The 12,882-nt window shown below is 49.9% G+C and overlaps 6 protein-coding genes across 6 annotated transcripts; 4 read left to right on the top strand and 2 right to left on the bottom strand.

Moving 5' to 3' along the window:
• Positions 1-140: 140 nt before the first annotated feature.
• PGRI_079710 (uncharacterized protein) lies at positions 141-2,576 on the top strand (the record flags this gene model as incomplete). The annotated part of the gene is made up of 2 exons (XM_040795685.1): positions 141-144; positions 376-2,576. 2 exons carry the CDS (start codon positions 141-143, stop codon positions 2,574-2,576), a joined length of 2,205 nt encoding a protein of 734 aa, XP_040651250.1.
• A 310-nt stretch (positions 2,577-2,886) lies between these two features.
• On the bottom strand, positions 2,887-4,959 carry PGRI_079700 (nuclear export protein Noc3; the record flags this gene model as incomplete). The annotated part of the gene is made up of 1 exon (XM_040795684.1): positions 2,887-4,959. The coding sequence occupies one exon, from the start codon at positions 4,957-4,959 to the stop codon at positions 2,887-2,889; it is 2,073 nt and encodes a 690-aa protein (XP_040651249.1).
• Positions 4,960-5,237: 278 nt separating this feature from the next.
• On the top strand, positions 5,238-6,163 carry PGRI_079690 (ribosome biosynthesis protein NIP7; the record flags this gene model as incomplete). The annotated part of the gene is made up of 8 exons (XM_040795683.1): positions 5,238-5,255; positions 5,313-5,484; positions 5,531-5,571; positions 5,627-5,716; positions 5,771-5,820; positions 5,873-6,005; positions 6,060-6,086; positions 6,140-6,163. 8 exons carry the CDS (start codon positions 5,238-5,240, stop codon positions 6,161-6,163), a joined length of 555 nt encoding a protein of 184 aa, XP_040651248.1.
• Positions 6,164-6,671: 508 nt separating this feature from the next.
• PGRI_079680 (DCN1 family protein) lies at positions 6,672-8,009 on the top strand (the record flags this gene model as incomplete). The annotated part of the gene is made up of 5 exons (XM_040795682.1): positions 6,672-6,755; positions 6,857-6,900; positions 7,220-7,293; positions 7,349-7,523; positions 7,577-8,009. 5 exons carry the CDS (start codon positions 6,672-6,674, stop codon positions 8,007-8,009), a joined length of 810 nt encoding a protein of 269 aa, XP_040651247.1.
• A 602-nt stretch (positions 8,010-8,611) lies between these two features.
• Positions 8,612-9,504, bottom strand: PGRI_079670 (Mpv17/PMP22 family protein; the record flags this gene model as incomplete). The annotated part of the gene is made up of 4 exons (XM_040795681.1): positions 8,612-8,662; positions 8,718-8,984; positions 9,041-9,316; positions 9,382-9,504. 4 exons carry the CDS (start codon positions 9,502-9,504, stop codon positions 8,612-8,614), a joined length of 717 nt encoding a protein of 238 aa, XP_040651246.1.
• A 1,949-nt stretch (positions 9,505-11,453) lies between these two features.
• On the top strand, positions 11,454-12,326 carry PGRI_079660 (uncharacterized protein; the record flags this gene model as incomplete). Its single annotated transcript, XM_040795680.1, has 1 exon — positions 11,454-12,326. One exon carries the CDS (start codon positions 11,454-11,456, stop codon positions 12,324-12,326), a length of 873 nt encoding a protein of 290 aa, XP_040651245.1.
• Positions 12,327-12,882: the final 556 nt, after the last annotated feature.

Genomic DNA, 12,882 nt, shown 5'->3' with positions numbered 1-12,882 from the left:
GGGATCTGGTGTCCCTTGCTAGAATTTGACATGATTCTTTTGAATTGTATCTCTTTCTTTGGCATTGGACTCAGTTCTTGAGAGTCAGGCCTCTTTGTTTGGCATTGGAATTGGTTGCTTGGAATCGGATCTGCTTGACTATGTGTAAGCAAATCACTTTCTATGGCCGCTCTTTCTACTCAAACAAGTCTTGTGGACAAGGAACTGTTCTTTTACCCACGGAATATGCCTCTCAAGAAAGAATAAAGAGAGAGACACCCAAAAACATGAGAGATATCTATCAGTTTGCCCTCAGATGATCAACTGATGGCTGTCACATTCAGTTCACTTCAAAGAAAGAAGGGTAGGGTTACTGACGCTTTGATGTTCTTACAGATACCGATTCGGAAGGTCCCCGCGGCCGGACTGGGCGGCCTGAAACCCCATCATCCTCTGCGGCTTCGTCCTCTCGTCGCAGCACACTCAACCGCGTGCACTTCGAGGAGCCCGAGATGTGCATCCCACTGGCGTCTCCTCGTTCTGACGATACGGTCACTGCACTCCGGGTGCCTGTAGCTTCCAGTTCGACCAACCCTAAGGTTGGTCTGCCTTCGACTGTCGCGGGGAGTTCGGAGACGGAGTTGCCTCCTTCCTCAGTTGACAAACACAACTCGTTCGCCCGCCAGGGCAAATCTGCTGGTGCCTCCCACCTTTCTTCCTCTTCCCACCCTTCTCACCCTTCCTCCCACACCCTCCGTTCTTCTTCCATCCCTCCCGTTCCTCCTTTCCCTGTTTCGATCCTGAAGAATCGAAACGCCATCAAACCTCGCTCCTTGTCTGCTCCGCCATCCCCACCCAAGATGGCTGATGGTTCTGGTGCCCCGGAGGGCAACAACAAGCCACTCCCCCCGTCCCCCACCAAGTCTGCCCCTCACACCCCGAGCCCTCATACACCAAGCAAAGAGGGCATGCGCCATCCCGTCCTCGGCACACCTCTCATGAGTCCTACTGGTGTTAGCCCTACTCTGAGTCAGCATTCAAGCTTGACTCTGACTCTCAAGGACCTTCCTGAGGCTGTGCGAGCACTTCAGTTCCAGCACGACGCAACCCAAAAGCGGCTGGCAAAGAAGATCGGTGACATCAACCGACTCGAACAGAAGGTCGATGACTTCCTCGGCTTCACTGAGAACTACATCGGTGACCAGACGAATGCGCAACTTAAGCGCAGCTCCGAGTTGGCTTTCGACTTTGCCCAAGTGCAGCGTGACGCCCGGGAAGCCAAGGGGCAGGTTGATCAGATCAAGGAGGCCATCCACGAGATGCGCCTTGAGATCAACGGACTGACCTCGTCTCTCTGTGACCTGAGCGCCAAGGTCGACATGTGTCTCACCGGGATTTGGGACAACACCGAAGAGCCCTTCGTGGCCTTCCAGCGTCGACGGAACGACGAAATAGACGCTGATGTCAATGAAATTGGTGACAACACCGTCAAGCTGAAGGCGGAATCCATGTTCTTGAGACGGGCGATCATTTGCACTATGACTGCAGTCAGAGTCATGCAATATGAAAACAACCTTTACGCTTCTCGCGATGTAGAAGTTGTTCTTCCACCCTTCCCTTTGGGTGAACGCGACGACAACGAGCCCGGTCTTGACGGCAACCCTGAACCTTGGGAAGAAGCACAGGTCGGTCCCGCCATCTTCAGACCAGCTAAGGCTACTCCCTCGCTACCTCGCCCTGTGCCAGGTTTGCGCACTCCCTCCGCTACCACTGTGCCCGCAAATGCGACTCCTTCGGGATCCAGCACCGTGACTGGAAAGCGCACTCCCTCTACCACTGTGCCCGCAAATGCGACTCCTTCGGGATCCAGCACCGTGACTGGAAAGCGTACTCCATCAGCAACCACTGTGTCCGCAAATGCGACTCCTTCAGGATCCAACACTGTGACAGGAAAGCGCACTCCCTCCACTACTGTGCCTGCGAAGGCCACTCCTCCGGCGCCTACCACCGTCCCGGCAAAGACTACCCCACCAGCATCGGCCACCGGGTCTACCACAATCACTCCTCCAGGTTCTGCCACTGTTAAACAGAGCTCGATCCCTCGCCGATCCAAGAAGAAGAAGAAGACTCTTTCGAAGAAGTCCTCTAGCTCTCAGCAGAATGACAAGGAGAACACCAGCAACAACACTGGTAATGCGGACAACACTGAATCCGCAGAGCTCAAGGCCAATAAAGATGCCAATGACAAGGAATGTGCATCTGAGAAGAAGGGGAAGAGTCTGTTTGGATTCCGACGCCGCAGCGACAGCGTCTCATCCGCAACCAGCGGGAGACTTGCCGCACGTCGGGATGACTCCATCCCCCCCGTCCCTGAACTTCCTCGTGGGATTGTTCTTCCTGGTCCTCCTGGGGAGCCCATCCCCCTCGCAAACATTCACCCCCTCTACCGGCCACAGTTCCAGGAGGTGAATGCCGAGGGAATCCCGGCGGCCCCCGTCATCCCGACCGCCTCGAGTGCCGCCCGTGCTACTCCCCGCCCTGAGAAGGCCAAGGGACCTGAATCCCCTTCGGCTGGCAAGGACAAGACTCGCAAGTAAGCGAGTCTGTCCAAGTTCTCAAAAATGATACTCTCACAACGAAAATCTGAAAAAAACAAAAAAAATTGAAAACAAAACAAAAAAAAATTACCCCAAAAAACAACAAAAAAAGACCAAAAAAAGTTGAAAACAGAAAACCCTCCAAAAAAAATACAAGATCTCATCTCTGTGTTAGATTTGGAGGATTTGGGGGTCAAATGTGTTAGATTTTGTTGTGTGGATTAGCATGTCAATGAACTTGTTTGATTACAATTCTCCAGTAAAAAAACATCGTAGCTGAATATGCATATAAAATTAACCAAAACAGTATTTACTTAGTAGAAGAGACCATCATCTTTTCAATCTCCACCGCCGCCTCTCGAACCTGTGGACAGTAATGCAGACGCAACAATTCACCCTCCCACACTGTACCAGCAAAGACATTGGTAGCTTCGACATCAGCAGCATAAGCATTGAATACACCATCACCCTTCCGCTCCTCCGTGTGCCACAGCGAAGAGATACGACGACCATGATATTTGGAGACTTGGTTCATGAGCGCGAGTGTGGCAAGAGCAGACTTCTCCGGCAACTGGAGGGAAGTTGTCATGAGACGCTTGGAGAAACTGGCAAGTCGGCTTGGGGGCGGGTTGCCGTGTGCACGGGATAGCAGGGTCGGCTGCAAGCAGCGGAGGAGGAGAACCATCGGGGTCTGGAAGTTGACCTTGTTCTTGGAGCGGGTCTCGGAGAGCTTGGTGCCTTCTTCGGAGGAACCGGGGTCGGGGAGGCGGAGGGATGTGTCAGGGTTAAACTCGACGTCTGGGTTCATGGAGAGGGAGTAGAGGGATCGGTAAAGGTGCTTGATGAAGAAGTTCAGGTCGAGATGGAGGCCTGCGGCTGCTTTACTGGCTTCTTGGCCTTCTAGTAGGGCAAAGGCGGTCACGGTGCAGAGCAGTGTCCTTCGGCGAGCGTCTCGGGCTGCGCTTTCCGCAATTGTGGCTTTGTCTTCGTCTTCGTCTTCTTCCTCGTGGACGACTTCCTGGTCACCTTCCACGCCCATTTCCTCGCGCTCGGCGTGGTTGATCAGGTCTTTCAGAGCTTCAAGCAGATCACCGAAGAAGTCCTGGTTAATGAGGTGAGCGTATTTCGCCAGACCCTCCAGCACGGGACCCATCAGTGCGGGAATGCGGAGCTTGAGAATGCGGAAATAGAGTCCAAATACAAGCTTTAGTGTTTCGGCCTGGTTCTTGTCTCTTTGTTCGTGCGATACCACTGCCTCCGCTTGTGACATATCCTTCTCGACTTCCTTACGCTCCTTTTGAATCTTGCGCTCTCGCTTCGTGCGGAATTCGCGCTTTTGCTTGGGCTTCTTGCCGTGGGGTTTTTCTTCTTCTTCCCGGTCTACTCGGTCCCGGGACGCCTTCAAATGGAACTCGCCAAGCAAACGAAGATGGAGGAATGTGTCCAAGACAGTGGGGTGAATGTGGAAGTCTCTGGCCTTCAACATCTTTGCTAGCAGACGAACAGCTTCGAGGGAAACGGTTCCATCGTCATCTTTGGCGAAAATCTCCTCCATGGTTTCGCGGCACTTAACATAGTCGGCATCAAGCTGTCTCCGTGCAAGGCGGTTCACCAAGATCTTCAGAAGCTCGCTGCGGAAGTTGAAGTGTGGCACCGCCAAGAGCATAGTGCAAGCCATCGAAATCGCGAAGCTCCTTAGTCCAGGATCTGTGGGAGCATCTCCTTTGGCTGGCTTTACAAGCGTGGCAAGCTTCTGGACGTAGGCTCGATATCCTGATACGAGTGACTGTTCGAAATCTCGGAGCTTGCGCACTTCTTTTGATACTCTGCCGGCCTGGTCGTCTTCGCTCAACGGACGAATGCGGTATCCGGGGATGACATCCTTGTAGACAGCCGCCTGTGAAGCCAGAGCCAGCTTCTTAACTGTGATAGGTGTGTTTTTCTTCGACACCATCTCGGCCATTGTCTTGAACAGAGAGATGTGCTCCTCGGGATCCTCGTTGATCAGGGTTGCCATCTTCGCCAAGTCTTCCTTTGCCTGCAAGATTTGTTGCTTTAACGGGATCTTAGGTGCTTCTTCCTCGGATTCTTCTCCATCCTCCTCCTCATCCCCAGAGCCATCCTCCTCGTCATCATCGGTACCCAGGAAGCTGTCGGTTTCTTCGCCCTGGTCTTGAGATTGGGCTTCAGCCTGGACGAAGCCTTCAGGTGTTTTGATCGGCAATCGTGCGTTCTCGCCGGCTTTCTTCGTGTTTTTGCGTGGGCGGCATTCGTAGTCTTGCTCAACATCCCACTCTTGGCCGGATCTGGAGCGCGATGAGGATTTCTCAACGTCTGCTGGAGGACTCAATCGTCTCCGCTTCACTTCTGGGCCACGCGCCATTTTGTAATTGCAAATTAGGGGAATTGACGGTGAAATTTGCGGAGAATAGTAAAAGATCTTTAGAGTGAAAAGGCGGTCCCGAAAATTCTAGGCGGAAAGTCAATAATCGCTCTGATTGGCTCTTGATATCCGTTCCATCGCTATAAATTTCAGGTCCGCTTCTGAGCGGTGAGATATTGCCCGACTTTGGTTTTTTTCTTGTTCCTCACTTCCCGCAATATACAAGCTCGCTGCTAATTCAATCTTTTTGCTATATCTTCAGCTTCATATCTGCCAATATGAGATCCCTCACAGAAGTGCGTACTAGTCCGATGACCATTGACTGCTTTGACTAACCCATACGACATTTGTAGGAAGAGACACGGACGCTTTTCACAAAGCTAGCTTCCTATACCGGCCGCAGTCTCAACACTCTTATTGCCCCCGCCGAAGATGGAACCCAGAGTGTTTTCCGTTTGCAAGGATCCCGGGTGTACTATGTGAACAAGGATATTGCCAACCTGAGCGTTTCATTTCCTCGCGACGGTAAGCTTTGGTTCGGCTTCGTGATGTATCATACTAACAATACCAGTCCTCCTGTCTTGCGGTACTATGATTGGCAAGTTCACTAAGGTGTGTACCATTGCCTCTGCTGCCATTTTGCCCAGTGATACTAATAGTCTGGTAGACGGGCAAGTTCCGCATCAACCTGACAGCTCTCGATCTCCTGGCGCAACACGCCCGCTACAAGGTCTGGATCAAAGCCAATGGAGTTATGGTAAGCTTGTTCCTACTTCCAATACTCTCCAACATCCTTGCTAACAAGTTTTAGCCTCTGCTCTACGGCGGTTCGGTTTTGAAGGCCCATGTGGCCAGATTCAGGTTGGTTATCCTTTCAATGACTATCCCTTTGCGATAACTAACGACTCTAAAGTGAGGACGTTGCCGAGAACCAAGGAATTGTAATCTTTGACAGCAACGACGTTCCCCTGGGATTCGGAGTTACAGCAAGATCATCCGCGCAGATCGCAAAGTTGGATCCTACCAGTATCGCGATCCATCGTCAGGTAGGTGGAGCTCTGATCTAACTTTTACTTACATTGGCTAACTCAAACGAACAGGCGGATGCAGGAGAGTACCTTAGAGAGGTGAGTTTTGTCTATCTTCATATTCTCTACCAGATTGCTAACATCTATATCAGGAGGATACCTTGTTCACAACCTAAGCATATTCGACATGACACCGAATCTTACATTTTTGCACCTCGCAAAAGGCGTTTGGGAGTTTTACCTGATCTATTTGATCTTACAAAAGTTGTACTTTTTATCATCGAATCTTGTGCTCATTGCTTCTAATGTGATGAATTGATGGCAAATGTTGACCAACAACTTCTCTGTAATGGTTACTATATGAAATACATACTCTGAATACACACAAATCCATGTCCAATGTAATGGGAATCAATAACCCCCAAATCTATTTATGGATGTAGTGTAGTTGATATAGGACTTTTTGGGCGACATGATGAGTAAGCACGCCATCAAATATCATCCAACCTTGGAAAAGCGGATGATAATTCACTACAGACCTCATAGCACTAGTGTTTCTTATATCGCCGAGGTCGAAGAGAAGTCCCGCGACGCCGGCCCTATAAACAAGGTTCTCCAGCGTGCTTCCCTAAACTTCTTCCCTTTCTCCCCACGCAGTGGGCACAAATATCACCAACCCCCACCATGCCACTCTACACAACCTCCCAGAAACACCAAATTGCGGAGTTCATCAACTGTACACGGACAAAAGAGTCCGTTGCCGTTAAAGTAAGTGACTTATATGTTCGGACATGTTCTCCCCTCCATTTGAATATCCCAAAACACTTCCATTCAGTCACGTGGATCAAAGGACTAACTTTCTACTATAGTTTCTGAAATCATCTGGCTGGAGTTTACCTCCTGCCCTTGACGCGTAAGTACTTGTCATCACTTGTACTGAATTTTGTGTTTGATTTCGGTTTGTCTCCAACTTCTGCCTGGACATGTATTGAGTTCAAGATACCAGGCAGATAGAGCATCAAAGCTCCAACATCTGTTCTGTTTGCAAGATTTATTAAAGTCTCACTTGGAGGAAATCTCGATCACTCACTTCATCATCCATCATCCCAAATGCCTCGAGTCAAGAAGACAAAGAAGAAGTGCTTGCCATTTCCTTACCTCACCATCTCCGCCAAAATCATACATCGATCACGCTTGAAACACCCCGAAGCTAAACATTCTCTTTGAAATAGGTTCTTCGCCGCTGCGGCTGGCACCTCCGCTACCATTACCTCAGAACTTACAAAGATCTTCGAAAGCTACCGAGGTACGTACCCACTCCTGACTGGTGATTTTGATACAGAAATACTCACATCTCCCAGATGACCCTGTGGACAGCCCAGATACCATCGGTATCACCCGAGCCATAGAATTCCTAGGCGATCTGAAAGTCGAGCTCGATGAAGTCACCTGTCTAGCCATCGCCGAGCTCCTCCAATCACCATCAATGGGCGAATTCACCCGCGAAGGATGGATGGAAGGCTGGCTGAAAGCTCCGTAAGTGCCAAAGAATCCGCGTCAAAGATCAAATCCGATCTAACAACCCGCAGTTGTGACACAATGCCAAAAATGCAAGCCTATGCCAAGTCCCTTCGGGAGAGAATTCCCCAAGAACCCGAGACTTTCAGACGAGTTTACAGATATGCATTCCCGCTCTCGCGAATGCAGGGACAACGCAATCTCCAATTCGAAATTGCTGCTGAGCAATGGCGGCTCTTCTTCACTACTGACCATGGAGGTGTGGCGTGGAATACGGAGACGACGCCGTGGCTGGATTGGTGGATTGAGTTCCTTGAGGAGCGCGGGAAGAAACCTGTTAATAAGGATCTGTGGGAGCAGGTTGAGGTGTTTATGCGGAAGAGTCTGGAGGATGAGGAGATGGGTTGGTGGAGTCCTGATGGGGCTTGGCCTGGTGCTCTGGATGACTTTGTTGCTTGGGTTCAAGCTAAGAGGGGGAAGGGATCGGAGATGGAGGTTGAATAAGGGGTGTATCTCTGATCCAATACTTATTCGTGAATGTTCTAGGATATGAGGGATTCGTTTCTTCTCGCTTCCAGATGGGCTGGGACATGGCTTGTGGCATAACGATCTACTTGAACCCATGTCCACTCACGACTTAATGCATTGTGTTATCCACTACCGTTCCTGTGTCTCGGGTTTTTAGTCATGATGAATTAATAATGGCCAAATGTGCCCGTTTTATGCCAAGGGAAATTGCATTTCTTTCGGTCATATCTATCCAAACTCATTTGTATATAGAAGTATAGATTGGCAGAAGTAGAAGCAGAGGTAGAAGCAGTGGTGTAACTAGGTCAAAGAGAAAAGAAAAAAACATATATAATACCGATCAAAGGTTGGTATTGAAATAAAATAGAGATATAAAGCCATTCATCATGAGACTGAGTGATAACATCAAGGGGAAGATATCTGCGGCAGATGCACGCGGGGTGTGTACATGGATTTAGATCAACACCGGAGAATAATAAACAAAGGAAATAGACAAATCAGTGACTGCAAACGAAGCAACGAGATTTAGACATCTCAGATGCATCGTATGTTTGTAGTCAATTGCGGACTCGGCCCATTTAAGGGAAGTCACGCTTCTCGTAGCCGGGGTCGCGACGCTGGTCGTAACGCTACCAAGTTGTTAGAAATCAAGTCGCAATTTGTCGAGATTTCATTGAATCATACCTTCCGGAGAGCTTCCAGACGCTTCTTCTTGGTGTGGGTGTTGACGTAGGTTCCAATGAAGAATCCAACAATGTTGAAGAAGGGCACCCAGGCGTGCTCGGGGAGGAACTTCTGAGCAAAGGCCAAACACAGGGGCGAGGTGACCCAGCTGACCTTCATGACGGGCATGAAGCCAGCCTTAACGGTAGCGCGAACCTGGTGGATGGTGCGCGCGCCGGCGATAACAGCCATGGAGCTGAGGTAGACGGTGTTCTGGATAGGGGAAATCTGTGGAACGGGGGTATTAGCGGATGTCGCGCGTAATGAGGTGATCGGACACGTACAATCAGATTGCTAACGAGGATCTGGAGGATCTTGGCCTTGAGACTTGTGCGGCCGGCGAAGATCTTCTGCAAGATGCCAATGAGGAAGTGGCCGAGGGGCGCGCTGATGAACATTCCGTACAGCGACATCTTGGGGATGCGCGAGCTGAAGTAGTGACCGTGCTTGCCGACATCGTGGGCGATCCATGAGGCCAGCAATTCCTGGAGACCGGAGAGCACACCAGAGGTGAGCATCTTGGTGCGCAGCGGGTTCTTCTGGAGTTGGAGGAGGTAGGCCTGACGATCCATTCCCCGGATTAGTATTGGTTCAATAATATGTAGTATTCGGGGGCGCTGCATACCTGGAGATATCCGGAGGCTGTCTTTCCACCGGTCAATCGCTCACCGACACGGTGCACGATGTCTTCGGACTTGCCGCCGCCCGTGACTGTACGGACGGTCTCCTCCTTAAACTTGACGGACATTGTGATCGGAGGGAGGAGGGTGCGAAGAAAGGAGTTAAGTTACGCTGGAATAAGTTAATTGCAAGTGATTAAGATGTAATGGATGATAAGATGCCAAGTGGAGAAATGGGAAGATGATGGGGGGATGAGACCTGGGGGGGCTTGTTTGTTTATGTTCACCCGAGGGTGGCTGGGCTGGGGGATATTGGACCGAGGCTTCTTAACTCACACAAAATGTCTATATTCGAGGGACACAGGGTAGAGTACAGAGTAGAATATAAAATAAATTATATCGGAAGAATACATCCAGGAAATACAGACGGCTATGAACAATCGGCAGATGGATCCGCGGCGATATCCATTGGCGGAGTACATCGGAAACCTCCGACGGCTTTTGATGGGGGCGTTTTCCTTTCCCCTTTAAGGGTTGAATGTTGAATATTATATGTTGTACGGGGTACAGAGTACAGAGTACATATAACTACATATATATTCTTTTCAATCTCAACAGAAATTCACTGTTTGTCATTTTTGGGGCTTTCATGGTCACGGGACACTTCAAGACTATGTAGACATCCGAATTGTTCTTTGTATGCTATTTGACTTGGTTATTCAACATTGGACTAAATAAATTAATATGTGGAAATTGTGAGTGTCAATCTGCTACTACAGGCTTGGGAAAGGAGGAATCCTTGATTCAATCTATGAAAAAAAGAGTATTTCTACCCCTGGAATATGGCCAATTGCTGTCTGTTAGCATTGAGACATTAGATCATTCAACCAGATGGCAATGTACACAAAGAGTACAACATACACATGTACATCAGTGGATACATTCTATGCATAGAATTTGCCCATGGACTACATCTGGGCATCTTGGTGTCTATCACCCCAATCTCTAGCCTATTACCCCTTTCTGTTAAAGCCCTAAAAAGAAGTCAGCAGAACCACCGTATCCCTATGTTGTTGCAATACATAACATAACATAATCTGCTAACAGTTGAGCAGATATAAAGCAAGTAGCTGTGCCACTTTAGCTTGTCATAGCTTGAGTCTAATCACCATGCGGCACATGATATTCAGAGGAATGCATAGCCCAGCAAGCAAAACCCGGGCAATGTTATACCTAGGAGAATGTATCCAAGAAATGATGATTCCAGTCTCAGGCATGGAAAGCCGCAGAGGAGGACTTCGGTGCGCTCTGTGTGATGTAAAATGCGCTCCATGAGAAGGTTCACACGGCCGCAAAGGAGGACTTCACTATCATCGATGGGCTGTGGTGTAAACCGTATATTCCGACGAGAGGCAATGCTCTATTGGAAGCCTCGCGCGGCTGCATAAAATCCTAGCCAACACGGAGGGTAAGCCAGCCCGGTTGGTCGTCGAGGACTGCCTGATCTGCAAGCCATCAACCGGCGAACGCGACGACTCAGCGACGACTCAGCGACGACTCAGCGACGACTCCGCGATGGCGACTCTGCGACGGCGACTCCGCGATGGCGACTCTGCGACGGCGACTCCGCGATGGCGACGGACGACTCAGAGAACGAGGGGTCCCGGAAACTTGAGCAGATCGTCAACTCCCCATCCTTTTCATCCTTTCATCCTTTCCATCCATCTTCCTTTCCATCCATCTTCCTTTTATCCAATCTCCTTGTTGTTTCAACATCATTTCATCTGCTTCATCATTTGAAGCACATCAAGATATCACTCCGGCCACGGCTGAAGTATCAATCACTATCCCAGTGTGTAAGCCTTCCGGCAGCACGCCGAGACCTCATCTCTTGCACACCCAAACACAGCAACGTACTTCCCGGCATCCAGCCGGGTGTAATATCAAACCTCTTTCCCGCGTGTAGACCATCTGACAACACGCCGGTAAGACCTCACCTTCCATTCTTTCATTCTCATTCCCATTCACAACACTCCCATCTCTGTCGGGTACGAGACAACCCGACGTGACATCAATCATGTCTTTGCGTCGCTTCATCAAGAAGGTGCGTAACCGTGCCAGATTCCCAGCTGAGTCCGAGGCTCAAGACTCGCAGCCTGAAGAATGGCACCCTCAAATTTCGACGACGTTCTCCACCGAGGGACTTCATGGTGATTCAGTCCCATTGCTTCCACGCCCGGCTGAGTCCGAGGCCCAAGACTTGCAGCCTCAAGACCCGCAACCTCAAGGGCCGGCAACATTCACCACCGAGGGACCTAATGATGATTCAATCCCATTGCTGCCACCCCCGGCTGAGAGCAGTCCTGTTCTTCCAGTAAGCCCTCGTCGCAGACATTATCGTGATATCATTCGACGATTCTTCTCATTCCGCCGCCGCAGAAGTTCTGAGCCCGCCAGTCGCCAAGCCGACCTTGATGCAATCTTGGCGAATCTTGAACTCGCCGCTGCTGGGCTTGAGCGTGAACCCGCCAGTCGCCAAGCCGACCTTGATGCAATCTTGGCAAACCTTGAGCTCGCCGCTCGCGAGGCTGGACTTGGGCGTGAATTCGCCGTTTGGCTTCACCACCCCGACCTTGATGTAGCCGTGGTGAATCTTGAACTCGACAATCGCCATGTTCAGCCTAACTATGAAGCGCTCGATCATCTTGAGAATCTGCTCGCCAGTCGCGCGGCTAGGCCCAACCCAGCAATTCTCGATGATGACACTCTTCAGTACTTAGATGACGAGTCGGACCTCCGATACCTCCCGTCGCTGGATATCGAGTTCGATCGCATCCAGTATGACCCTGAGACGATGAGAGGATTTGAGGATGTGTTCGCCCGCCAGGAGGCTAGAGACCGCCAGGCAAATGCCGAGAGTCGTGCCGGCCGTGAGGCCGGCTCCAGGTGATGAAGAACCTTCCTTGCGCACCTCCTGCGAGCGACTCTTCGGAGTTTAGCGATGACCAGGAGGGCGCAGTATATATATATAGTTCTCACTTGCCTACTATTACATTAACAGGGGGGGAAGCCGGGGTGAGGAAGAGGTGGAGGTGAGGTGAGGCGACAGTCAGGTGGAGGTGAGCGGGAAGTGAGGGAGCATGTGAGAGAAGGGTGGAACTCAGATTCCACATGTGAGAGTTGGGGAGTTTCCCCTAAAAATGAAGATTTTCCAAGTATGATTCCAAATAAAAGATCATGATCCCTAGAAATATGTAAGTTCTAGAGTGATTGATATTAGATTATGTATTCCGCACCCACACCCGGGGGATACACACCCGTATGTGCATGTATAGAACTAGGTCAATTGGATTAAGGTATCAAGATACACCATTTCCATGCGAAATTATAATAATAAATTTGCATGGCCTATGTGTACATATATTATAATTTAGTTATACTAGCTCATATATATAATAAAGATATATATTGTTCAAACTTGTATATAAATTAAACCAATCTAACTA

Source organism: Penicillium griseofulvum (genome assembly GCF_001561935.1).
Source record: "Penicillium griseofulvum strain PG3 chromosome Unknown contig_77, whole genome shotgun sequence".
NCBI lineage: Eukaryota > Fungi > Ascomycota > Eurotiomycetes > Eurotiales > Aspergillaceae > Penicillium > Penicillium griseofulvum.
The sequence above is the reverse complement of the archived record's forward strand: the minus strand, read 5'-3'. Positions and strand labels throughout refer to the sequence as shown.